General features: G+C 43.6%; 1 protein-coding gene across 1 annotated transcript; it reads left to right on the top strand.

Moving 5' to 3' along the window:
* The first annotated feature begins 549 nt into the window (after positions 1 to 549).
* dync1h1 (dynein, cytoplasmic 1, heavy chain 1) lies at positions 550 to 26,891 on the top strand. The gene is made up of 78 exons (XM_005723808.1): positions 550 to 942; positions 2,028 to 2,115; positions 2,217 to 2,390; positions 2,516 to 2,771; positions 2,925 to 3,111; positions 3,213 to 3,484; positions 3,612 to 3,839; positions 3,945 to 4,598; positions 4,728 to 5,150; positions 5,259 to 5,438; positions 5,579 to 5,728; positions 5,861 to 6,007; positions 6,190 to 6,330; positions 6,491 to 6,667; positions 6,834 to 6,944; positions 7,043 to 7,162; positions 7,253 to 7,492; positions 7,666 to 7,821; positions 7,981 to 8,094; positions 8,200 to 8,310; positions 8,406 to 8,615; positions 8,720 to 8,866; positions 8,993 to 9,159; positions 9,353 to 9,526; positions 9,673 to 10,027; positions 10,129 to 10,323; positions 10,434 to 10,716; positions 10,806 to 10,906; positions 11,023 to 11,182; positions 11,416 to 11,656; positions 11,736 to 11,919; positions 12,065 to 12,277; positions 12,387 to 12,625; positions 12,730 to 12,886; positions 12,995 to 13,219; positions 13,308 to 13,538; positions 13,655 to 13,795; positions 13,890 to 14,123; positions 14,267 to 14,473; positions 14,578 to 14,699; positions 14,804 to 14,969; positions 15,070 to 15,233; positions 15,345 to 15,474; positions 15,619 to 15,752; positions 15,861 to 15,975; positions 16,055 to 16,216; positions 16,377 to 16,591; positions 16,687 to 16,891; positions 17,026 to 17,199; positions 17,309 to 17,428; positions 17,552 to 17,672; positions 17,895 to 18,090; positions 18,803 to 18,920; positions 19,008 to 19,223; positions 19,334 to 19,546; positions 19,705 to 19,832; positions 19,921 to 20,074; positions 20,259 to 20,405; positions 20,534 to 20,684; positions 20,795 to 21,048; positions 21,183 to 21,317; positions 21,407 to 21,501; positions 21,596 to 21,770; positions 21,856 to 21,931; positions 22,047 to 22,207; positions 22,290 to 22,401; positions 22,510 to 22,570; positions 22,655 to 22,778; positions 22,880 to 22,993; positions 23,087 to 23,257; positions 23,407 to 23,624; positions 23,708 to 23,811; positions 24,793 to 25,001; positions 25,266 to 25,419; positions 25,511 to 25,653; positions 25,778 to 25,946; positions 26,229 to 26,353; positions 26,475 to 26,891. Exons 1-78 carry the CDS (start codon positions 693 to 695, stop codon positions 26,601 to 26,603), a joined length of 13,923 nt encoding a protein of 4,640 aa, XP_005723865.1. The 5' UTR covers positions 550 to 692; the 3' UTR covers positions 26,604 to 26,891.
* The last annotated feature ends 383 nt before the right edge of the window (positions 26,892 to 27,274 follow it).

Genomic DNA, 27,274 nt, shown 5'->3' with positions numbered 1-27,274 from the left:
TGTACCTGCACATGTGATGTGACAATAAAAGTGATTTGATTGATTTGATTTGAATTAAATGAATATTAAAGTGTGTAATTTAATAATTAAAATAGGAAATAGTTAATCAACTAAATGAGTAAATAATGAATTAATGTCAATTAATTTCTTTAAAACATTCCATAAATTCATTTATTCATTTTTTTTTATTATAATTTATTAATGGTACATTTAATTCATTAATTATCTATTTATCAAATTTATTTTGGTACTCGTAGTCCCCAATAGAACATGGGCCTCAACATGCCTTTGATTTTTTAAAATTACATTATTATTGAATTAACAATAGCACAAATCAAAGTTTGTATTTTAAAAGCTATTTCAGCTGCATCATTCGAGACAACTCCCTTTCTCCCCCTATTTGTCGCACATGGTACTAACAAAAGGACAGAAAAAAAACTGATTAATTCAACTGCATTATGGGTATTGTAGTCTTTGACGACCACAGCTCGGTGAACTCCCCATTTAAGGAACGACAAATACCATAATCCTTTGCGCATATAAAACAGATTGCGTCGGTTGCGACGTTTTGACAGCGGCAGTCAGTCAACCTATGACCCGCTGGTAGAAGCTGCAGTCAGCTTGTTACCGTCATCCTTTTTTCTTTGTTCACTTTCACACAACACCTAGTCGTCGTTGACGCTCTTAGAAGGATGTCCGACGGCGGGGGGACGGAGGAAAACTCCGGCACTATGGAGGTGTCGGCCGTTCAGACGGTGGCTGATACCTCGGTGCTGCAGAAGCACATTCGGAAGCTGGTACCGCTGCTTTTGGAAGATGGCGGAGAGGCCCCGGCCTCGCTGGAAACCGCCCTAGAAGAGAAAAGCTCCGTGGAGCAGATGAGAAAATTCCTGGCCGATCCCCAGATTCACACCATCCTGGTCGAGAGAAGCGCTCTGAAAGGTACGTCAGAGAACTCGACTAGCTCACAAATATGATTTTAATAGCAACACTGTTTGTTCACCCAGTTACTTTAGAATAAAGTCGGCGTCTTTGCAAATTAGCTTTTCTTGTTAACCACCTGCCAAATCGTTTGGAAACTCATCGTTAACTGCTGCTTTTACAACGATATTAACAGATGTCGCTAAAGCTGTCCATCTACTTACTAAGATAACTGCGCCACACTGGGTGGGGACGATAAAACAATCAATCACAACAATAAAAAAATGGAGCTGTATGTTGACGTAACTCCGTTATTTTTGTGTTCCTTCTGCATTTATATAAAGCTATTATATATGCATATCACGTTGAGGCCTGGTGCACAAATAACGAGACAGATACACAGTCATAATAAAAACATGAAGCATAATTATAGGAATTCAAAGAGAATGCCTCCTTTGTCATAGCTGTAAGTCATTTTATCATGTGAACCAGCTTGTGTCAATAAACACATTATCTTCAGTTTCCCCAGGCAAATTAATCCTCAGCTTCTGAGCTGCTTTCCTACTATATCTGTGCTGAATCTTGATCCTTTGATACCACACATGACCAGTCTTAGCCTGGAGGTTTTGGATTCCTAGCCCAAAGAGTCACTTCCCGGGCCTATTCGCGGTTTTGCATTAATAATACTGATACTGCAATGCAGCCCACTCATCACTTGTAAGGGAGGGTGTGGACATGAATAGCTGCACCATCATCTGCTGCAGCATTTCTCATTGTGCACATCTATCTAGAGTCCAAATAGTTTAATTCTTTTTTAGCTGCATTGCAACTTCACTGGCCTTAAGGAGTCAATCATGCATGTCTTTAAATAGTTTGAAATAATTTAAAAATAAAAGCAGTCACATGCCCTACCTTATTGTACATGAGGCAAATGGAAATGTAATAAAGCAAGACTATTTGCACTTTGGTGTCCTCATATTGACATAGACAAGGTATTAATGTGCTACTTTGACCTTGTTTTACACCTAGTATGAAGAACCTGATGCACACATTCAATGATGGGTCATCTGTTTAGTTAATTAATATATGTATTTGTTTCCTCACAGAGGAGGTCGGAGATGAAAGTGAGGAGGAGAAAGAATGCATCACTTATAATGTTAACATTGACATCCACTATGGGATCAAGTCCAACAGGTAAATAATGCACTGGAAAAAGTAATACTGCATATGATCCTTCAGTTATTTAAATTCTGGCTATTCTGGATGAATACATTCACCTTTTTTTTACTCTGTAGCTTGGCTTTGATCAAGAGGACGGGCGTCATTGATGCAGACAAACCGATATCAACCCAGGTGCGAGTGCTGACTTTGAGCGAGGATTCTCCCTACGAGACGCTTCACTCTTTCATCAGCAATGCTGTCGCACCTTTCTTCAAGTCCTACATTCGTGAGTCTGGGAAAGCCGACAGGTAATGTTACTTTGCAAAGCCTTCCTTAAATAAACTAAATCCTGAACTTGCATTGAATTGTAATGGATGGAAATGTAATGGAAGGAAAAAACATTGTAACATTGTTATCTGTTACAACTTTCTAGAGATGGGGATAAAATGGCCCCCTCTGTCGAGAAGAAGATTGCTGAGCTGGAGATGGGCCTTCTCCACCTGCAGCAAAATATCGAGATTCCTGAAATCAGCCTGCTCATCCACCCCATCATCACAAATATCGCCAAGCAGTGCTATGAGCGTGGGGAGAAGCCCAAAGTCACTGACTTTGGCGACAAGGTGGAAGATCCTACTTTCCTGAACCAGCTGCAATCTGGAGTTAACCGCTGGATCAGGGAGATCCAAAAGGTAAGAGGAATTTCTATATATTTGTCCCAATTTAAAAGTCCATGATGGAAGTATATAACAAAGCAAAACCAGTCTTTGGAAAAAAAAAACAAACCTCTCTAATAAAAAACCCTTGATTTATGGTTGCTATCATCATTGCTCGCGCCCTTCTAGGTGACTAAGCTCGATCGTGACCCGGCCTCGGGCACAGCCTTGCAGGAAATTAGTTTCTGGCTGAATCTGGAGAGAGCCCTTAACAGGATCCAAGAGAAGAGAGAGAGCCCAGAGGTTCTTCTCACTCTGGACATCCTGAAACACGGGAAACGTTTCCATGCTACTGTCAGTTTTGATACAGACACCGGTAAGTTATAACTTTGCTGTTTTTACTTGGCTGGCTCAACACATGTTTGCATTTAGAGAAGCGCGAGTAAATGTTCACTTCTCCTCTACTTCTTCCTGCAGGTTTGAAACAGGCAGTGGAAACCGTCAATGACTACAATCCTCTGATGAAAGACTTCCCTCTTAATGACCTGCTTTCTGCCTCAGAACTTGATAAGATCCGCCAGGCTCTAATGGCCATATTTACTCACCTGAAAAAGATCAGGAACACAAAGTATCCCATCCAGAGAGCACTACGCCTAGTAGAGGCCATCTCCAGGGACCTGAGCTCCCAGCTGCTCAAGGTGTTGGGTACCAGGAAGCTCATGCATGTAGCCTATGAGGAATTTGAAAAGGTTGGTGTGTTTTTTTTTTTTTTGTCTCCAGCATAAAATAACACCCACAATTGCACACAAACACACACACCTTGGCCACTCACAGTATTATACATTTTCCTGAATGCCCTTACGCTTCTCTGTGCAGGTGATGGTGGCTTGCTTCGAGGTGTTCCAGACTTGGGAGGATGAGTATGAGAAACTGCAGGTGCTTCTTAGGGACATCGTGAAGAGGAAGAGAGAGGAGAACCTGAAGATGGTGTGGCGTTTGAGCCCTGCTCATAGGAAACTTCAGTCCCGACTGGACCACATGAGGCGTTTCAGAAGGCAGCATGAGCAGCTGAGGGCTGTCATCGTCCGTGTGCTGAGGCCTCAGGTAAACCTTTAAATAGTTTTTTTTTTTTTTTTTTAAATCACATCTTGACTAAGAGATTTAATGTTATTCTTCTGTTGTTGTTGTTTTTTTGTTTTTTTTTTTAAGGTATCTGCAGTGCCTCAGCATGCCCCTGGAGAGACAGTTGAACCTCAAGATATGAAGGTGGCTGGAGTTCTCTTTGATGCTGCTGATGCCAATGCTATTGAGGAGGTCAACCTGGCATATGAGAATGTGAAAGAGGTTGATGGCCTGGATGTGTCCAAGGAGGGCACGGAGGCCTGGGAAGCCGCCATGAAACGTTATGATGAGCGCATTGACCGCGTGGAGACCCGTATCACGGCCCGCCTGCGTGATCAGCTGGGTACTGCCAAGAATGCCAATGAGATGTTCCGCATCTTCTCCCGTTTCAATGCTCTCTTCGTGCGCCCCCACATCCGTGGTGCCATCCGGGAGTATCAGACACAGCTCATCCAGCGTGTGAAAGATGACATCGAATCGCTGCACGACAAGTTCAAAGTGCAGTATCCTCAGAGCCAGGCCTGTAAGATGAGTCATGTCCGGGACCTGCCTCCGGTGTCTGGCTCCATCATCTGGGCCAAGCAGATAGACCGTCAGCTGACTGCGTACATGAAGAGGGTTGAAGATGTTCTGGGAAAAGGCTGGGAGAACCATGTGGAAGGGCTGAAGCTGAAGCAGGATGGAGATAGTTTCCGGGCTAAACTCAACACTCAAGAGATATTTGATGACTGGGCCCGGAAGGTATTTTATTCAACACCGATTCAGACATTTGGAAGAATATTATAGATTGTAATTCTTACATATTGCTTCCTTTGTTTTGGGCTAATTGCAAATTCAAAATATTTGTTATCCCTTTCTTTTCTAAATCAGGTTCAGCAGCGTAACCTTGGTGTGTCTGGTCGGATCTTCACCATTGAAAGTACCCGGGCCCGTGGAAGGGGAGGAAACATGCTTAAGCTTAAAGTCAACTTTCTTCCTGAGATCATCACCCTCTCCAAAGAGGTCCGCAACCTCAAGTGGCTGAGTTTCCGTGTTCCTTTGGCCATTGTCAACAAGGCCCACCAAGCTAATCAGCTGTACCCATTTGCCATCTCATTGATCGAGAGCGTTCGCACCTACGAGCGTACTTGTGAGAAAGTAGAGGAGCGGTCCTCCATCTCCCTGCTGGTTGCTGGACTTAAGAAAGAGGTTCAGGTTCTCATAACTGAGGGCATTACTCTCGTCTGGGAGTCTTACAAGCTGGATCCCTATGTTCAGAGACTAGCTGAGACGGTCTTCAACTTCCAGGAGAAGGTCTGTGTGAAGTAGATGTTACAGATATGCACGAACACAGACTCCAAACTGTCATTTAACTTTTAAATGACAAGTTGTATCAAACAATTTTGTCTTATTGTTTTTCAGGTGGACGACCTCTTATTGATTGAAGAGAAGATTGACTTGGAGGTTCGTTCTCTGGAGACCTGCATGTTTGACCACAAGACCTTCTCCGACATCCTGAACCGTGTGCAGAAAGCTGTGGATGACCTTAACCTCCATTCTTATTCCAATTTGCCCATCTGGGTCAACAAGCTTGACATTGAGGTCTGTACTGAAAGTTACATATTGTTCTGTAACGAATATAAAGTAATAGAAATACTTGGAATGTTTTGGTGTATAGTTGAACCTTTGTTTTGTTTTATAGGGTGCTTGTTGCTATGTTATTAAAATGGATGTTCTTTTAGATTGAGCGTATCCTGGGAGTGCGTCTTCAGGCTGGTCTTAAGGCTTGGACTCAGGTCCTCCGTGGCCAGGTAGAAGACAAAGCTGATGTGGACATGGACACAGAGGCTCCACAAGTCAGCCACAAACCAGGAGGGGAGCCCAAAATCAAGGTGAGAGTTGTGACGTGGTACTGTGTTGCTTTGTCACGCTTTTCAAATGTTGATACACTTCTTTTAACATCTTGGAAAACCATGAACATCTAAGCACAGCTTGCTGTTTTATTATTATTTCTTTATTCTTAGAATGTGGTCCATGAGCTGAGGATCACTAACCAGGTGATCTACTTGAACCCACCAATTGAAGACTGTCGCTACAAGCTCTACCAGGAGATGTTTGCTTGGAAGATGGTTATACTTTCTCTGCCCAGGATCCAGAGTCAGAGATACCAGGTAGCCATCTTAAAACAGTTGTTGTTTGCACTGGTGAATATCTGGTGTAGGTAATCATGTAGTGTAAAACCACTTTTTAGACAAAATGTCTTTATTTTACTCAGGCAGGAATGATATTTGATGGTTTGGCCTATTGTACTTTGTACTGTTTTTATTTAAGCCACTCTGTCCCTCCTTGTTAGGTGGGTGTTCACTACGAGCTTTCAGAGGAGGAAAAGTTCTACCGTAATGCCCTCACAAGGATGCCTGATGGACCTGCGGCCTTAGAGGAGGCCTACAATGCTGTGGAAGACATCGTCAATGAGGTGGAGCAGTATGTTAAGGTAAGGGGCACCTATTTTAAAAGAAAACATTACCTTACAAATTGATAGCTATTGATTATTTATTTTTTTTATTGTTTGTCTTTAGCTTTTATGACTCTTTGGACATACAGGATATACATTTGTGGTTATTTCACTGTTTATATGCTTTATTTTTGTTCAGGTTTGGCTGCAGTACCAGTGCTTGTGGGACATGCAAGCTGAAAACATTTACAACCGTCTTGGTGAAGACCTCACAAAGTGGCAAGCCCTGCTGGTCCAGATTCGCAAAGCTAGGGGAACCTTTGACAATGCTGAGACTCGAAAAGAGTTTGGACCAGTGGTCATCGACTATGGCAAGGTAGTAATGACTGATGGTTCGCAGTGTTGTGTTTAAGTAGGAGGAGGAGAAATACATTTCCACATTAAAATTTCCCTTATTTGTTTCGTGCAGTTGTATTTTTGACAATCCAGAACCCCCATGTGTTGGCTATACATTAAATTTTCATATTTCTATCTGATAACAGGTCCAGTCTAAGGTGAACTTGAAGTATGACTCCTGGCACAAGGAGGTTCTCAGCAAGTTTGGTCAGATGCTGGGACAGAACATGCAGGACTTCCACGCTCAGATCTCCAAGGTAACGTATGGTTTTACCAACATAGTTGGATGGATCACTTTCACACAGGGTAATAGTTATTCAGGACAGATGACTCATGCTTTGCTGTTCCTCATCAGTCCCGTCAAGATCTCGAACAACATTCTGTGGACACGGCTAGTACTTCAGATGCTGTCAACTTCATAACATATGTCCAGACTCTGAAGCGAAAGATCAAACAGTTTGAGAAAAATGTGGATGTAAGTACTCCAAACTATGTTTTTTGTTTTTAAAATCGGTTAAATTAAAAATCATTTTCTAATCACAATCTCCCTCCTTTTTACCCGTAGTTATTCCGTAACGGACAGCGTTTGCTGGAGAAGCAGAGATTTCAGTTCCCTCCTTCTTGGCTCTACATTGACAACATTGAAGGCGAATGGGGTGCGTTCAGTGACATAATGAAGCGCAAGGACACCGCTATCCAGCAGCAGGTGGCCAACCTGCAGATGAAGATTGTCCAAGAGGACAAAGCTGTGGAAAACCGCACCACTGACTTGCTTAATGACTGGGAGAAGACCAAACCAGTTGCTGTAAGAAATATTTATCTTAATAAATTTAGTTTTCTATTTATAGCACATCTAATGCTAGATGTAGTTAATATTTTTAGATGCATAACTTCATGATGCCTTAGTTATAAAGAAATGGCAGATAAATTTGACTTACATTTTTTTTTTTTTTTTAAATGTCTGATCTGTTCCCTTAGGGTAACCTGCGTCCTGAAGAGGCCCTTCAGTCTCTGACCATCTATGAAGGCAACTTTGGTCGTCTGAAGGTTGAAAGGGAGAAGTGTGCCCGTGCCAAAGAGGCCCTGGAGCTTACTGATACTGGTCTGCTCAGTGGCAGTGAGGAGAGAGTGCAGGTAATGCCAGCGCACATTTACATAAATGGTTAAATTACAAAATGATAAATGTAAAATTCATTCATTATGTTTTCTGGCTGCATTTCATTATCCATAAACTAAAAATTAAACCATTAACTGAACATTTTGAACCATTTCTGTCTTTGTGGTGACCTGTAGGTGGCGCTGGAGGAGCTGCATGACCTGAAAGAGGTGTGGTCTGAACTGTCGAAGATCTGGGAGCAGATTGACCAAATGAAAGAGCAGCCATGGGTTTCTGTACAACCACGCAAGGTACCAAAAGCAGAGCAAACATTTAGATTAAATCCCTGTGCCGTTTTGTATGATCCTTAAATTCTTCACAGAATATAACATTAGTTGATTTATTTGTACATGTAGCTCCGTCAGAGTCTTGATGCACTTCTGAACCAGCTGAAGAACTTCCAAGCAAGGCTGAGGCAGTATGCTTCATACGAGTACGTACAGAGGATGCTTAAAGGTTACTTGAAGGTCAGTAAACTAGTTTCACTCAAACTAATCAAAAGTTCTAACTTACACGACAAATTTACATTTTTACATTTCCTGTGGTTTCCTTTTCACTCCAGGTCAACATGTTGGTGATTGAGCTTAAATCAGAGGCTCTGAAGGACCGCCACTGGAAGCAGCTGATGAAGCGCTTGCATGTGAACTGGGTCCTGTCAGAGCTGACTCTTGGACAGATTTGGGATGTGGATTTGCAGAAGAATGAGATGGTGGTGAAGGATGTTCTTCTGGTAGCCCAGGGAGAAATGGCTTTGGAGGAGTTCCTGAAACAGGTAAAGAAGATTTGCAAGAGATGGGCAGTTATAGCCTACATCATTAGAAATAGCTCTGTGGTTTGTTATGCTATAATTGTACTTATGCTTCTTTTGGTTTTCAGATCCGTGAAGTGTGGAACTCCTACGAGCTCGACCTGGTGAACTACCAGAACAAGTGCCGTCTGATTAGAGGTTGGGATGACCTCTTCAACAAGGTCAAAGAACATATCAACAGTGTGTCCGCCATGAAGTTGTCTCCTTACTACAAGGTAAACAGAACTATACGTTTAGTTTATTAAGGTGGCAGTTGAGCTTTTTTTTCCTTTTTCCTTTATATTTCAGCCAGTCAGGATGGCATACATCAGTACCGTGTTTTTCTTTCCGTTTTCTCCCAGGTGTTTGAAGAAGATGCCCTGAGCTGGGAAGACAAGCTGAATCGAATCATGGCTCTGTTTGATGTCTGGATTGATGTGCAGCGTCGCTGGGTCTATCTGGAAGGTATCTTTACAGGCAGTGCTGACATCAAACATCTTCTGCCTGTAGAAACTCAGAGATTCCAGAGGTAAGTCTTTCTAAATGCTGCCAAATCGTGTCAGCATTTTAAAAATATTAAAAAAATATAAGTAAAAAAAATATAAGTAAACTTTAAGAATCATAACCTGATTTATTTGGCGCACTCATGTTTAGTCCCCATTTCCTTCCATAAAAATATTTTCTACTAACTTCTTGTGTAATCTGTCTCTGTCTTTTTCCAGTATCAGCACTGAGTTCTTGGCACTGATGAAGAAGGTGACAAAGTCTCCTCTGGTGATGGATGTCCTGAACATACAGGGAGTGCAGAGGTCCCTGGAGCGACTGGCTGATCTTCTTGGAAAAATCCAGAAAGCCCTTGGCGAATACCTGGAGAGAGAAAGATCCTCATTCCCCAGGTATGAAGGGCATACTAAAGCTGAGCAAACAGAAGGAGGAATGTGTAACATGTCTTCAAATGTATTTTAAAAGTGAAAGAGTGTATCGGATATTTTGAATGCATTTATTAATACAATGATTTGATCAATTACTTTCTTGTTGGCAGGTTCTACTTTGTGGGAGACGAGGACCTGCTTGAGATAATTGGCAACAGCAAGAACGTGGCCAAACTCCAGAAGCACTTCAAAAAGATGTTTGCTGGTGTCTCCAGCATCCTCCTCAATGAGGACAACACTGAGGTGCTGGGAATCTCATCACGTGAGGGTGAAGAGATTATCTACAAGACACCAGTCTCCATCACAGAGCACCCGAAGATAAATGAGTGGCTGACACTGGTGGAGAAGGAGATGAGGGTGACCTTGGCCAAACTGCTGGCAGAGTCTGTCACAGAGGTCACTACTTTTAACAAGGGCACAGCCATTGACCTGAGCCAATACATCAACTGGATTGATCGCTACCAGGTTGGGATTTAAATAATTAATTCCATACTGTTTTAATTTCGATACACTCTTGAAATTTGGAACTGTGTTAATGTCGCCTTATCTTTATTCTCGTTTCACAGGCCCAGCTGGTGGTCCTGTCCGCCCAGATTGCCTGGTCTGAGAACATCGAGTCTGCCTTGACCACCATCTCTGGTGGTGGGGACATGACGCCACTGCAGGGAGTTCTGTCGAACGTGGAAGCCACACTCAATGTGTTGGCTGACACTGTGCTGATGGAGCAGCCTCCAATCCGCAGGAGGAAACTGGAGCACCTGGTGAGTTTGGACTTTTTTTTTTTTATTTTTTTTTTTATTTTTTTAGATATTTGTGAAAAATTGTTGTTGGATAAAAATTGTCTAAAATCCATTTCACTCTCCATTATTAGATCACAGAGCTGGTGCACCAGCGTGATGTAACCAGGACTCTGATCAAAAACAAGATCGACAACCCCAAGTCCTTTGAGTGGCTCAGCCAGATGCGCTTCTACTTTGATCCCAAGCAGACAGATGTCCTGCAGCAGCTGTCCATTCAGATGGCTAATGCCAAGTTCAACTATGGCTTTGAGTACCTGGGTGTCCAGGACAAGCTTGTTCAGACCCCACTGACTGACCGTTGCTATCTCACCATGACCCAGGCCCTGGAGGCTCGCCTTGGTGGATCTCCATTTGGTATGGAACTACTATTTAACTTTTTGTTTTACAACATGGCAAAGAGGGAAACAACCCCCCAACCTTGACTGAATTTGTCCTTTATTTAGGTCCTGCTGGCACTGGGAAGACTGAATCAGTGAAAGCCCTTGGTCACCAGCTTGGACGCTTTGTCCTGGTCTTCAACTGTGATGAGACTTTTGACTTCCAGGTAAATTTATCATTTTAGCAATTTTATAACAGGACACCAGCATACCATCAGAGATTAAACACTGTGCTCTGTTATTGCTTATTAATTCAGTGACCATTTTTCGTTTTCTCCTTCAGGCAATGGGCCGTATCTTCGTGGGTCTGTGCCAGGTAGGAGCCTGGGGCTGCTTCGATGAGTTCAACCGTCTGGAAGAGAGAATGCTGTCGGCCGTCTCCCAGCAGGTCCAGTACATCCAGGTCGCCTTGAGGGAGCACAGCAACCCCAACAGAGACAGAAGTATGCATAGTATTTGTGAAAGATGGCTGTCCTTTTAATGAGAAATATCCAGACTTAGACATTTGTGAGAATAAAACGCAGCAAAGCAAATATTCTTCAACACTTCATGCTGCTGAGGAAAAATATCACCAGAATATGCCACTATATTCATCACCAGTGATTAGGTTTTTCCAGGGGAGTGTATTATAAGTAAGTCTTTTTTTCCTTCTTTTTCCTTTTGGTCACTTTCCTAGGCGTACCTGTCACTACAGAGCTCCTGAACAAGCAGGTCAAGGTGAGCCCAGACATGGCCATCTTCATCACCATGAACCCTGGCTATGCTGGCCGTTCCAACCTGCCTGACAATCTGAAGAAGCTCTTCCGTAGCTTGGCCATGACCAAGCCTGACCGCCAGCTCATTGCACAGGTCATGCTCTACTCTCAAGGTTTCCGAACAGCTGAGACCCTTGCCAAAAAGATTGTGCCCTTCTTCAAGTATGTATTGTTTTAGTTAGTAACTTTGACAGGACTTTAAGTCAGAGGTATGACAACTTAATCTTTTGCTTCTTTAAAGACTGTGCGACGAGCAGCTCTCCTCCCAGAGCCATTACGACTTCGGTCTCCGAGCACTCAAGAGCGTGCTGATCAGTGCTGGCAATGTCAAGCGTGAGCGAATCCAGAAAATCAAGAGAGAGAAGCTTGAGCGTGGAGAGGATGTTGATGAGAATGAGATTGCAGAGAACCTTCCAGAACAGGAGGTATGTAAAGTAGACTCTTGGACATGGAGGTCATGTTTATTCAGGGCAGAGTTTTTGCAAGTATAACAAACTTATTTTAGAAAATGAGTTGTTTTATTCAGTCTGTCTGTCATTTTTTTTTTTTTGTTTTTTTTTTTTTTTTTAGATCCTGATCCAGAGTGTGTGTGAGACCATGGTTCCCAAGCTGGTGGCAGAAGACATCCCTCTGCTGTTCAGCCTGCTGTCGGACGTCTTCCCTGGAGTTCAGTACCATAGGGGAGAGATGACTGCTCTGAGGGAGGAGCTGAAGAAGGTCTGCGGAGAGATGTACCTCACTTATGGAGATGGGGACGATGTAGGCAGCATGTGGGTAGAGAAGGTATGAAGCTGAGTGGAACTGATATACTTTAGTTCAATGGGCTTTAAACATTTTCCTGTTATAAGATTCATATATACTGACATTTAACTTGTCGTTCAACCTTTTCCAGGTGCTCCAGCTGTACCAGATCACACAGATCAACCACGGTTTGATGATGGTGGGACCTTCAGGAAGTGGGAAGACCATGGCATGGAGGGTGCTGCTCAAGGCCCTGGAAAGGTTGGAGGGTGTGGAGGGCGTGGCCCACATTATCGATCCCAAGGCCATCAGCAAAGACCACCTGTACGGAACCCTGGACCCCAACACTCGTGAATGGACTGATGGCTTGTTCACACACATCCTCAGGAAGTGAGTTCTGTAATAATTGAGTAATTACACATCTTCCAAGCTAGTCTAATTGTTGTAATTAATTTCTTTTTAATCTTTAAATGAACGATTTCTTTCAATTTCAGGATCATTGACAATGTCCGAGGTGAACTACAGAAGCGTCAGTGGATCATCTTTGATGGCGACGTTGACCCAGAGTGGGTTGAAAATCTGAACTCTGTTCTGGATGACAACAAGCTGCTCACCCTGCCCAATGGAGAACGTCTCAGCTTGCCACCAAATGTAAGAGCATGGCAGTTTATACACAAATTTCTTTTTCTCTTTTCTTAATGAAGTCTGTCCTGGAGACTTCATTAAGTATTCAACCCAAATTATTCTTTTTCTGTCCAGGTGCGTGTGATGTTTGAAGTGCAGGATCTGAAGTATGCCACCCTAGCCACTGTGTCCCGGTGTGGTATGGTCTGGTTCAGTGAGGATGTTCTCAGCACTGACATGATCTTCAACAACTTCCTGGCTCGCATTCGCAGCATCCCATTGGACGAGGGAGAGGATGAAGCTCAGCGGAAGAGGAAAGGCACAGAGGATGAGGACGAGGCTGCTTCACCAATGCTGCAGGTAAATCTAGAGAAGAACACATGCTGTATTTAAAAACAAACAAATAAAAAACACTCTAATGCTGTCCCCACTTTGTGCTTTAAACTAGATCCAGCGAGATGCTGCATCGGTCCTTCAGCCGTACTTTACCTCCACCGGCCTCGTGATCAAGGCCTTGGAGCATGCCTCGAAGATGGAACACATCATGGATTTCACCCGCATGCGATGTTTGGGCTCATTGTTCTCAATGTTGCACCAGGCCTGCCGTAATGTGGCTCTGTACAACAACAACCACCCTGACTTCCCCATGCCCATTGATCAGCTGGAGAAGTACATGCAGGTAATGTTCTCCTTTTTCTTGCTCTGTATTGAAAGAAGTATAAATGCTGAGGTGTTGCATCAACATGATTACTGTGCTTTCCTAAAACTAATTGTTTTCATGGAATTTCTTTGCAGAGGTATTTGATCTACGCTGTGCTCTGGTCCTTCTCTGGTGATGGAAGGTTGAAGATGAGGGCAGAGCTTGGGGAGTATATCCGTCGCATCACCACTGTGCCACTTCCCACTGCACCCAATGTTCCCATCATTGATTATGAGGTACATCCTTTCTTTGTCAAAGAGTTGCTGCTGCTATTAATTCCCTATATCCACTTTTTTAGAGATTAATTATTATGTTTTTATTTGTGTTTAGGTGTGCATCTCAGGGGAGTGGCAATCCTGGCAGGGCAAAGTGCCCCAGATTGAAGTGGAAACCCACAAGGTGGCATCCCCAGATGTTGTTGTTCCTACCCTGGACACTGTTCGCCATGAAGCTTTGCTTTACACATGGCTGGCCGAGCACAAACCACTGGTGCTGTGTGGACCACCTGGCTCTGGAAAGACCATGACCCTGTTCAGTGCCCTCAGGGCTTTGCCTGATATGGAGGTACTGGGCTATGGAATCATTTTCACGTTAATTGTCTGATCTTTGAAATATTCACAATCAGTTCTAATCAGATATTGGCATTATTGTTGTAACTAAGCTGTTCCCATCTAATAGCTAAAATGTCTACTGCTGCTTTCTACCAGGTTGTTGGTTTGAACTTCTCCAGTGCCACCACCCCAGAACTTCTGCTGAAGACGTTTGACCACTACTGCGAGTACCGGCGGACTCCAAATGGTGTGGTCCTCGCCCCTGTCCAGCTGGGGAAGTGGCTGGTGTTGTTCTGCGACGAGATCAATCTGCCGGACATGGACAAGTACGGCACACAGAGAGTTATCTCTTTCATCAGACAGGTATGACAAAATGATTCTGTGTTAAGCCCTTTGTACTTTTAAGTATGTCTAAGCACTTTATTTAAGTCATTGCTGCATCAAATTGGGATCCTATGTCTGTGCAGATGGTGGAACACGGAGGCTTCTACCGCACCTCAGACCAGACTTGGGTCAAACTGGAGAGGATTCAATTTGTTGGAGCCTGTAATCCTCCCACTGACCCTGGCAGAAAGCCTCTCACACACAGGTACAGCTCTCAGACTGAACATCTGATTAGAACTGTAGTATAATTAATGTTTAATGCAAAAGGCAGGCTCTAACAGTGGTCATATTACCACATAATCTTTCTAGGTTCCTGCGTCACGTCCCTGTGGTGTATGTGGACTATCCAGGCCCAGCCTCCCTTACCCAGATTTATGGAACCTTTAACCGTGCCATGCTGCGCCTTATCCCCTCTCTGCGAACCTACGCTGAACCTCTTACAGCCGCTATGGTTGAGTTCTACACCATGTCTCAGGTAAAGATGATTACATTTCTCTTAATATGCATGTTTTATTGGAGACTTTTTTTTCCATATAAATAAAAATATTGAATATTATTCTTTTTTTCCACTTCAGGAGCGCTTCACCCAGGACACACAACCCCACTACATCTACTCTCCCAGAGAGATGACCCGCTGGGTGAGGGGTATCTTCGAGGCCCTGCGGCCACTTGAGACTCTTCCTGTAGAAGGGCTCATCCGCATCTGGGCCCACGAAGCCCTTCGTCTCTTCCAGGATAGGTGAGTGCTCACTGATGTGAGGCTAGTTGTGCTTGCTCTGCATCAGCTATAAAGTGTAACATTTTTGATAGTAACGTTTAAAATGTGATCATATCTGATTGTGTCATTCAGGCTTGTAGGTGATGAAGAGAGAAGGTGGACAGATGAAAACATTGACACGGTCGCTCTCAAACACTTCCCCAACATTGATAAGGAGAAAGCTCTCAACAGGCCTATCCTCTACAGTAACTGGCTCTCCAAGGTACATATGTGGCCATATGTACTCAAATATGATGGCCAAACTCTGATCCTGCTGCTGTTAAGTTACTAAAGAGTTGTAAGAATTGACTTCATCATTAATGGCTCTAGTAAGAATTTTACTGAGTTTGTGTTTTTGTGTATGTAGGATTACATCCCAGTGGAACAGGAGGAACTGAGAGACTACGTGAAGGCCCGTCTGAAGGTCTTCTATGAGGAGGAGCTGGATGTTCCTCTGGTGCTCTTTAATGAGGTTCTGGACCACGTCCTCAGAATTGACCGGTGAGTAAAGGTTTCTGAGCGTTGTCATCTCAGTGTTACTTTAATTATAAATGACAAAAATAAATATTAATTTTGGATTACATTTTTAAAATCTTTATCCTTTGTTAGAATCTTCCGTCAGCCTCAGGGACATCTACTGTTAATTGGTGTGAGTGGAGCAGGAAAGACCACGCTGTCCCGCTTTGTAGCCTGGATGAACGGATTGAGCGTCTACCAGATTAAGGTAGATACAAGTGATTTGTAGTCATAGAACATTTCCCTGCCTTTTACATGGATTGTTGAGCGTGTTTTTGTGTTTTCAGGTACACAGGAAATACACTGGGGAGGACTTTGATGAAGACCTGCGTACTGTGCTGCGTCGCTCAGGTTGTAAGAACGAGAAGATCGCCTTCATCATGGATGAGTCCAATGTGCTGGATTCTGGTTTCCTTGAGAGAATGAACACACTTCTGGCCAATGGAGAGGTAACTTACAGCTAGTTTCTTATTTGTGGTGCTTTATTCATTTGAGTGTAAAGACAACACCGCCCCTAGTTTTCTGAGGTTAATGTATGTCCATTGTTTTCTGGTTTTTATTGTGTTAATGTTACCCTTCTTTTTTTTTTTTTTTTTTTTTTTTTAATAGGTTCCTGGGCTGTTTGAGGGAGATGAGTATGCCACCTTGATGACTCAGTGTAAGGAAGGAGCCCAGAAAGAGGGTCTGATGCTTGACACACATGAGGAGCTGTACAAGTGGTTCACCAGCCAGGTTATCAGAAACCTTCACGTGGTTTTCACCATGAACCCCTCATCAGAGGGCCTGAAGGACAGAGCTGCCACATCTCCTGCCCTGTTCAACAGGTACAGACACTTAGAGTGGATGATTGAAATAAATGTGAGGAAAAAGAAAACTGCACTGAGTTTCCGTGTTTACTGAAAACATTCCTCTGCGTCAGGTGTGTGTTGAACTGGTTTGGAGACTGGTCCACAGAGGCCCTATATCAGGTGGGTAAGGAGTTCACCAGCAAGATGGATCTGGAGAAGCCCAACTACAAAGTGCCAGACTACATGCCCATCGTCTACGACAAACTGCCCCAGCCACCATCTCACCGAGAAGCTATCGTCAATGGCTGTGTGTTTGTACATCAGACACTTCATCAGGTAGAGCTGTTTCCAGCAAATGAGCTACTTTATTGTTATTTCAACAGCAGTTGCAAATTTGCAAACGTTCTTAGATACAAATGTTTGTAAAATTTTCTGAGACGTACATAAATAATACTTTTAACTTCTTTCAGGCAAACAACCGTCTGGCCAAGCGTGGCGGTCACACAATGGCCATTACTCCTCGTCACTACCTTGACTTCATCAATCAGTATGCCAACCTGTTCAATGAGAAACGCAGCGAGTTGGAGGAGCAGCAGATGCACCTCAACGTTGGTCTCCGCAAGATCAAGGAGACTGTGGATCAGGTGAAGTAGCCTTTTCGTTTCATGAAATCTTAAAAAGCCATCAGATTAGTTTCCCCAATGAAAATTTTGTCAGCTTGTTAGAAGTGCTTGTGTTTGTCTCCTTTCACAGGTGGAGGAACTTCGTCGTGACCTGAGAATTAAGAGCCAGGAGTTGGAGGCAAAGAATGCTGCTGCCAATGACAAGCTGAAGAAGATGGTGAAAGACCAGCAGGAGGCCGAGAAGAAAAAGGTAGGAAGGCTGAACTTTGAAATGACTAGTTTTTAAAGGCTTTAGACATTGTTGCTTAGGCCTGCAATTACGTGTTTAAGTGTTTAAGATTTTAATTTATTTACTCTGTCATTGTGATTCAAGGTGATGAGCCAGGAGATTCAGGAAGCTGTGTACAAGCAGCAGGAGGTGATTAAGGACAAACAGCTGAGCGTCAAACAGGATTTGGACCAAGTGGAGCCAGCTGTTATTGAGGCTCAGAATGGTACAGTGATTCTTGTTCATTTATTCATCAGTGTCTTTAAAAAAAAAAAAAAAAATTAAGATTATTCTTTCAGTCATTTGATGTCATAAAACCAGCAAAACCAGTACAACAGCACTTGGATTGTTATGTAGACTTTGTTAACATCTTCTGCTTACATCCTCCCATCATCATGCCCCCTTCCCTCATCATAAAACCTCATCCTTGCTCACCTGATGTTGATAGCTGTTAAGTCCATTAAGAAGCAGCACCTGGTGGAGGTGCGTTCCATGGCCAATCCACCCGCAGCGGTGAAGCTTGCTCTGGAGTCTATTTGTTTGCTCCTGGGAGAGAGCACAACGGACTGGAAGCAGATCCGTTCCATCATCATGAGGGAGAACTTCATCCCCACCATTGTTAACTTCTCTGCTGAAGAGATCAGGTGACATGAGAGAATCTTTGTTTACAATTGTTTACTAAAAATTTCCCCTTCTGTCTCCCTCTCTTCCCCTCCTTCATGTTTTTCTGTCTTTGCCCCCCTGAACCTCTTTCCAAATTCTCCCCCCCCCCCAAACACTACTATTTGTATCTTGCAAACACATTCCTCCTTTCACTTAACTAGCCGTGAGTTCTATTAAGCGGCAGCACCTAGTAGAAGTACGGGCTATGACCAACCCCCCAGCTGCAGTCAAACTGGCCCTGGAGTCTATCTGCCTTATGCTGGGCGAGGAGACCAATGACTGGAAAAAAATCAGACAAGTTATTATCAGGGATAATTTCATCAGCAGCATAGTCAACTTTTCCTCTGAGGAAATGAGGTATATGTGTCAGTGTGTTTTGTTTTTGTTTTCTAATGGAAGCACAAATGCCATTTAATCAGTACAAGTGGCACCTGTGATTAGCAATCAGTGTTAATCTACTGGAACAAAGTGTAATCGGCTTGTTTTAAATCTAAGAATAAGCTGATGGTAAAAACTACTGTGCTTGTGATTTCTTGCAGCCAGAAATTGGTAGAAATTGTTCCCATCCCCACCTCCAAACCCAATTCAAAATAATCCTCCACACTGTTCCACAAGTTTGATTTTCTCAATGATTATTGACTGCACAGAGTGCTGCTGTATTGTAACTCCTTGGACTATTTCAACTATTTCCAGCGACTCCATCCGTGAGAAGATGAAGAAGAACTATCTCTCCAACCCAAGCTACAACTATGACCAAGTGAATAGGGCATCATTGGCCTGTGGACCCATGGTGAAATGGGCGATTGCTCAGGTAGAGAAGCCTGAACAATATGAAAATAAGGACTATAACTGGGTAATGAGGGTTTTCGTCTAATGTACACTTCTACCACTCCTCTAGCTTAATTATGCTGACATGCTGAAGCGAGTGGAGCCTCTGCGTAATGAGCTGCAGAAGCTTGAGGATGATGCCACGGACAATAAGACGAAGGCAGAAGAGGTGGAGCAGATGATCAGAGACTTGGAGGCCAGCATTGCTCGGTACAAGGAGGAATACGCTGTCCTTATCTCTGAGGCCCAGGCCATCAAGGCTGATCTGGCAGCAGTCGAGGCAAAGGTAATTGTCCATAAAACATGCCTGGTTCTGTTCAGATCATCTGTTCAGGACTAAACTGAAGTTTCTTGGAGGAAAAAAAAAACCTCATTTCTTATGTTCTTTACTCCCAGGTGAACCGCAGCACAGCCCTGCTGAAGAGTCTGTCAGCAGAGAGAGACCGCTGGGAGAAGACCAGTGAGACGTTCAAGAACCAGATGTCCACCATCGCAGGAGACTGTCTGCTTTCTGCAGCATTCATCACGTATGCCGGCTACTTTGAACAACAGATGAGGCAGAACCTGTTCACTACATGGTCTCATCACCTGCAGCAGGCCAACATTCAGGTATTTCCTACTCCAGTCCACATGTCCAGTCATTTTTGATCAACACGTCTCCAAATGTCAGCCTCATTGTGATTACTAATATAAACCATAGTCACCAGCAAGAGTGCTGTCAATAGATCAAATTTCAAGGTGCTCACTGACTTGATTTTCTCCTGCAGTTCCGCACAGATATTGCTAGAACTGAGTACCTGTCCAATGCAGATGAGAGGCTCCGCTGGCAAGCAAACTCTCTCCCAGCTGATGACCTCTGTACTGAAAATGCCATCATGCTCAAACGGTTCAACAGGTCCGCAAACCTCACCTATCTCCTTTAGGCTGTGTGTTCAGTTGAACTTACTTCTAAACATCTTTGATCTTTCTTTATCTCTTATTAGGTACCCACTAATAATCGATCCATCAGGCCAAGCCACAGAGTTCATCATGAATGAGTACAAAGACCGCAAGATCACAAGAACCAGCTTCCTGGATGATGCCTTTAGGAAGAACTTGGAGAGTGCTCTGCGTTTTGGAAACCCACTGCTGGTTCAGGTAAGGGCTACCTTCTCCAACTGCCAGTGTTTTCCTTGTGTGCTTGCTGCTTGATAATTTTCTTAAAGCTGCCATAATCAAAGGACTAGTTTGTTTAGAGTTGGGGGGGTTAAAATAAAAACACAACTTGGAAAATAGATTTTAATCTCAAGGGAGATTAAATTTGAAATATTTATTTCCAAAGGACGTAGAAAGCTACGACCCCATCCTAAACCCAGTGCTGAACAGAGAGGTCCGCAGGACTGGAGGGCGTGTTCTCATCACCCTTGGAGACCAGGACATTGATCTGTCACCTTCGTTTGTCATCTTCCTCTCTACCCGAGACCCAACGGTAAGGGCACTGTTTATTGTATCAGTATTGATCAACTAACATTGTTATTTGCTTTGTTTAAAAAGTACAAAACAAAACAGTTATACAAAAGTGTTTATCTGCATTGTTATGGTCTCTTGTGTCTGCAGGTTGAGTTCCCACCAGACTTGTGCTCTCGTGTTACCTTTGTCAACTTCACTGTGACACGCAGCAGCCTTCAGAGCCAGTGTCTCAACGAGGTCCTAAAGGCTGAGAGACCTGACGTGGATGAGAAACGCTCAGACCTCCTTAAACTGCAGGGTGAGACAGAAACATTGAGATTCTGTGATAAAATGATAAGACACAGGTGGTGGGAAAAGAGATTGGTGAAATTTTAATGATTCAACTCTTATATTATGACTGTCTTTCAGGCGAGTTCCAGCTGCGTCTTCGTCAGCTGGAGAAATCTCTGCTGCAGGCCCTCAATGAGGTTAAGGGTCGCATCCTTGATGATGACACCATCATCACCACACTGGAGAATCTGAAGAAGGAGGCAGCTGAGGTGACTAGGAAGGTGGAGGAGACTGATATCATCATGGCTGAGGTGGAGGCCGTGTCACAGCAGTACCTGTCTCTGTCCTCTGCCTGCAGCAGCATCTACTTCACTATGGAGGCTCTGAACCAGGTCTGGGCACATCTCATTTGCTCTTTAAACTAGTACTGTTGGTAGTATTGTCTTCTTTTCTCAAAATTGCTGTAACATCAATGCACACAGAGATAGGAACTCAGAATTAAACTGAGCAAATGTTCTCCCTTCAGATGCACTTCCTCTACCAGTACTCTCTTCACTTCTTCTTGGATACGTATCACACAGTGCTGTATGAGAACGCCAACCTCAAGAACATTAGTGATCATTCACAGAGGCTTGCTGTCATCACCAAGGATCTTTTCCAGGTTTATAACATAACTCCTATGAATAAGGGTTGTTTTGGGGGGGTGAATGTAACAGTCATGGGCTTTATATGTGATTTGTGTGGCATTAGGTGGCGTTCAACAGGGTTGCCAGAGGTATGCTGCACCAGGACCACATTACATTTGCCATGCTGCTGGCTAAGATCAGCATAAAGGGCATGACCAGGTAAGAGAACACCTGAGTAACACTAATGGAGCACAAGCAGTCATGGCATACTGCATGAAGCACCGTTACTTATTCATTTTCTCCTTTTTTCCAGTGAGCTGCCATATGATCCAGAGTTCCAGCACTTCTTACGTGGTAAGGAGATCGTACTGACAGGCACACCACTTCCCAAGGTGAAAGGTCTGACCGCTGAGCAGAGTGAGGCCATGGTTCGACTCAGCCGCCTGCCAGCTTTCAAAGACTTGGTTGAAAAAGTCGAGGCTGACGAGGTGAGTAATGGTAGGCCGATGGGTAGTTTGTAGTTTGACTCTTAGAAACTCTATTAGTAATCATTTGTTTTGCTTGTTACTTCAGCAATTCTTCATGTGGATTGAGAGCAACACTCCAGAGCTGGCTGTTCCATACCTGTGGTCAGAGGAGAAGCAGTCCAGTGAGTATATACATTGTGTACAAACATTAAGGCCAAGCAAAAAACAAAACAAACACACTACAGTGTATATATTTGTATAAATTATATCTGCCTGAACTGTCCATTATATGTTCAGCTACCATTGGCCAAGCTCTGCACCAGCTCCTGCTGATTCAGGCTTTCCGTCCCGACCGTCTCCTGGCCATGTCACACATTTTTGTATCAAAGGTGCTGGGAGACACATTCATGAGCATCATTGAGCAGCCTCTTGATCTAGCTAATATCATCGACAGTGAGGTAATGATCACTTATTTATTTCAGATCAATGACCTTCCCATTGTCACTCTTGCTGATAATTCTTATTTTTTTGTGTCTGTAGGTGAAGCCCAGCACTCCAGTGCTGATGTGTTCTGTGCCAGGTTATGATGCCAGTGGGCTTGTCAGAGATCTGGCTGCTGAGCAGAACAAACAAATCACCTCAATTTCTATCGGTAAGAAGGAAATAAACGTAACTTTTGGTTTACCAGTAATGTAGATCAAGTGCTTAATGAGAAATTTTGAGGATATTGTAAATAACTGCTTACTGATGTTTTCCACAGGTTCTGCTGAAGGTTTCAATAAGGCTGACAGAGACATCAATACTGCTGTCAAGTCTGGCAGGTGACTAATGTGGTTTCTTTGTGTTTGTGAGACTGTACAGTTTGTGTTCTTGTACTGATATCCTGACTGTTCCTTGTCCTGCAGGTGGGTGATGCTGGAGAATGTCCATCTGGCCCCTGGGTGGCTGATGCAGCTGGAGAAAAAACTTCACTCTATGCAGCCTCATGCCAGCTTCAGGCTGTTCCTCACAATGGAGATCAACCCCAAGGTATATCACATCATTCATTAGATTTGTCATTTAGACTTGGATTAATTCATTGTCAGTTTTCACTACTTCCTGTTTTTCATGCTGTTGTGTTTTACCACCAGGTGCCAGTGAATCTGCTTCGTGCTGGCCGTATCTTTGTGTTTGAGCCTCCTCCCGGCGTCAAGGCTAACATGCTGAGAACTTTCAGCAGCATCCCAGTGGCTCGCATGTGCAAGGTAACATAATGGACACACACAAATGTGAAGAATAAACGATCAGTGCTGTCCAAACATTCTCCATGTAAATCATGTTGTCCCATATCCACGCAGGCCCCCAACGAACGTGCGCGTCTCTACTTCCTGCTTGCTTGGTTCCATGCGGTCATCCAGGAGCGCCTGCGTTACGCACCACTGGGCTGGTCCAAGAAATACGAGTTTGGAGAGTCTGACCTCCGTTCTGCTTGTGACACGGTTGACACCTGGCTGGATGACACTGCTAAGGTTGGAGAATTAACACTTTAAATGTTTTCTAGTTTTTGTATGACTAATCCTTTCCTCCTTGTAGCTGTTGCCTAAATCTATTAGATAATGGTCAGTTTTAAATATTATGACCTTGCTCCACTCCAATCGTTACACTCATGCACACACAGGGTCGTCAGAACATCGCTCCAGACAAGATCCCCTGGGCAGCTCTGAAAACCTTGATGGCCCAGTCAATCTATGGAGGTCGGATCGACAACGAGTTTGACCAGCGGCTGCTCAACACCTTCCTGGACCGCATCTTCACCAAGGGAAGCTTTGACAGCGAGTTCAAACTGGCTCTCAAAGTTGACGGACACAAGGACATCAAGATGCCTGATGGCATTCGGTCAGTATCTGATAAGTTTTAGCTTTTGTTGTTCTCTGATAAACATTCTCTGTTAAGCGTCTGATCATTTTGATTTGTTACAGACGTGAGGAGTTCATGCATTGGGTGGAGATGCTTCCTGACACTCAGACGCCATCTTGGCTCGGATTACCGAGCAATGCAGAGAAGGTCCTGCTTACCACACAGGGTATGCTGCTGTTGCTGTTACTGAACGACAGCTTGTTTTTCGTCTGTGTTCCATTTATACTTAACCAGTTGAGATTGAATATTCTCACTGGGTAGCTCATTAACCAACTCTCTCTCTATTCTAGTGTCATAACTCGTACTTTGGCAGGCTGTCGCCGTGCAGTGAGAGGTCGAAATCTTAGATTTAGTTGTTTTTTGCGTCTACTTTGGACAGAACACTGTGTGCCGGGTGTCAAAAAACATGTTAAAAACATTCCTTTTCCTCATCTCTCATCCTTCCATCAGTTCTCTCCCCTCTTTATCAGTTAGTTTTTAGAAGCAGCCTTCTGTAGCATAGCTATAATGTGCAGCGTAGCTGTAGTCATAGCCATTTTACTTTAAAAGGTTTTCTTCCCAAAGGATGGGTGTGGGTCTCCTCACCCTTCAGCAGCTGTATTTCACAGCCATCATGTTGCTTTGCTTAGATGTTATCTTGTCCCACCTGCAGATTAGGACTTCAAACATCCTACCATGCCTGCTTCCCATCCTTTCACTCCCCCTCTCTGACCTCCACAGTCATGGCTGCCAAAACATCCATCCCTTGAGCACATGGTCCAGTCTCCCCTTCCTTCATCCCCACTCCACCACAAACTTTCTCCCTTAAAACCCGCCCCTTTTATTATTTATTTATTTTTTGGGGTTGTGCTGATTTCTTTTACAGATCCAGTCATTCAGAAATGTGGATCGTTATCCACTTGGCAATTTCGTTTAAGGTTACATGTGTTGGAATTATTGCCTGAAGCCTTGTGTATTTTGTCTGACCCAGTGTAGTCCTATTTTTATTTTTTTTTATTTTTGATAAAACAAACCCTTTAACCCATCCTTGAGGTAAGGTGTTTGTTTCTTTTCTGTGATTAATTTCTTCTCCCCTTCCTACATCCCACCATGGCCTTGTCTTCCACCTCCCTCCTTGCCCAATCACTCCCTCTGCCGGGCTGTGCAGGCACTGACATGATGGGTAAGATGCTGAAAATGCAGATGTTGGAGGATGAGGATGACCTTGCCTACGAGACTGAGAAGAAGGAGCGCACTTCATCCACATCTGACACCCAGCCAGCCTGGATGAGGACCCTCCACACCACCGCCTGCAACTGGCTGCAGCTCATGCCGCAAACGGTTAATCCTCTCAAACGCACAGTGGAGAACATCAAGGTAATGACAGAGAATAGAGGGCTGGCAAGCAGGCTTGTGCTGACAATATCCTTCTTTCATTTATAACCAAGGAATTGTTTCACCGTCGGGTGATTTTCAATCTTTGTGCCTGAAATGTGAGGTAATCGGGTATAACGGACTTTTAAAAGTTTGATTTTCAGTAAATGAACAATTTTTCTTTTTCAGTTTCACCAAAGCACATCTGTCTGGCTTCTAATTTATGGTTTTGTTTTGGCATTAATATTATCTTTGTCCAAATACCAGGACCCCCTGTTCAGGTTCTTTGAGCGTGAAGTGAAAATGGGAGGTAAGATGCTTCAGGAGGTCCGTCAGGATCTGTCCGACGTGGTACAAGTGTGCGAGGGCAAGAAGAAGCAGACCAACTACCTGCGAACACTCATCAGTGACCTTGTCAAAGGTTCTTCACTCAGACTATTTGATGTACTTTAATGAATTTGTTTATTTGTTTGAATACTTTATATACCTGTGGTTTACACCTGTCTGTTCAGGAATCCTCCCTCGCAGCTGGTGTCGGTACACAGTCCCCGTCTCCATGACTGTAATCCAGTGGGTGTCAGACTTCAGTGAACGTATCAAACAGCTGCAGCAGATCTCCCAGGGAGCTGCCAGCGGGGGTGCAAAGGAACTGAAGGTACTGTTTGTGCACACATTCAAACAAGCTTTGGTTCTTAAATAGTTTGGTTAAAAATGAAAACAAAATGTTTTCATTTTCTTTTTATTTCTACTCCCTTGTCTCTTCCTCTCATCATTTCCAGAACATCCATGTGTGCTTGGGCAGCCTGTTTGTGCCTGAGGCTTACATTACCGCCACCCGCCAGTATGTGGCACAGGCAAACAGCTGGTCCCTGGAAGAGCTGTGTCTCGAGGTTAACGTCACCACTGCTCAGGGCGCCTCACTGGATGCCTGCAGCTTCGGCATCAAAGGTTAGACTTGACACATATCATCTGATCTAGTTGGCGGCAAAAGCACTGCACAAATCAGATAACAATGCGGCCTTTAGACTGAACAGACAGCGTTGTAATTAAATCATATCCATATGAATTTAACATGTTTTTTTGTTTGTTTGTTTAATCTGGACTGAAATCTAACCTAAGAAAGTGTTCGCAGGACTCTAAAACATGCTACTAACTGTATTTGTGGTCTAATGTAGTGAGTTGTTAAGACATGAATTTCTTTTTCTCATTCCAATCTTGCTGCACCCTCAGGTCTGAAGCTTCAGGGAGCTACTTGTGCCAACAACAAGCTGTCTCTGTCCACCTCCATCTCCACTGAGCTGCCTCTCACTCAGCTCCGCTGGATCAAGCAGAGTAATGCTGAGAAGAGACACATGGTAAACACCCCCCCCCCCCCCAAAAAAAAACCCCCAGCCCCATTGGAATCTAAAAAGCTAGATTTTGAAATATAGCTATGGAGTTGTCCTTCTCACCTTTTGTGTTTTCCTTTCGCTGCAGGTCACTCTACCCGTGTACCTGAACTTCACCCGGTCTGACCTAATCTTCACCGTCGACTTCGACATCGCCACCAAGGAAGATCCTCACAGCTTCTACGAGCGTGGAGTTGCCATCCTGTGCACAGAGTAATTGAAACGAGACATTTCCTCACTTTAAGTCTTGATTATAATCAAACCACATTTAATCACTTACATTCATTACCCCCATAATAGTAGTTGTAGTAGAGATGTTTGTGGAACTGCAGTGAACATGTAACAGTTCTTAGTGTTCTTAGAAAGTGTTTTGGAAGGTTGAGACGTTGTCTGATGGTTAATGAAAAGAAAATGAAATTTGGAAAGGAAAGTTGGAAAAAAGATGTTTTAATGGAAGAACCAGCACGTTGTTGTATTTAGATGGAATAAAGCTCATTGGAATGAACTGCTTGGTCTTTGTTTTAATTAATGTCGTGCATAGTTGTTGCTATGGAGCTCTTTTCTTCTTAGGAGCCTGTTCAGACTGGGAAGTATTCTAAAGGAAATGTTTAAGTGAATCACACACACATGCCAAAGGAAACATCAGTGACATAATGTTCTTTCTTGTGAAGCTGCTATGGATTGTCCCAAATGCAATATCAGCATTGTAACTTTAGACAGTTTTTTTCCTGAATGATTTTTTTTTTCCAAATTATATAAAGACATCTGGACTGAACATGAGACAAAAGCAAAGTTCAGCAAGAAATCTCAAATGTAAACTTGATTTTTGCCCTCTGTCACAGTCCTCCTTTTAGTTACTTTTTTTTTTAATGAAATGTAATGAAACCT

Source organism: Pundamilia nyererei, unplaced genomic scaffold (genome assembly GCF_000239375.1).
Source record: "Pundamilia nyererei isolate P.nyererei 1_Seehausen unplaced genomic scaffold, PunNye1.0 scaffold00010, whole genome shotgun sequence".
Taxonomy (NCBI): domain Eukaryota; kingdom Metazoa; phylum Chordata; class Actinopteri; order Cichliformes; family Cichlidae; genus Pundamilia; species Pundamilia nyererei.
This window is presented reverse-complemented; position numbering and strand designations above follow the sequence as displayed.

Excerpts from the sequence above, each read along its gene's own strand:
- dync1h1 (XM_005723808.1), top strand. The coding sequence starts at position 693 with ATGTCCGACGGCGGGGGGACGGAGGAAAACTCCGGCACTATGGAGGTG. Across the intron at positions 2,116-2,216 it reads TATGGGATCAAGTCCAACAG|CTTGGCTTTGATCAAGAGGA; the intron begins GTAAATAATGCA and ends TTTACTCTGTAG. Across the intron at positions 18,091-18,802 it reads TTCTCTGCTGAAGAGATCAG|CGACTCCATCCGTGAGAAGA; the intron begins GTGACATGAGAG and ends AACTATTTCCAG.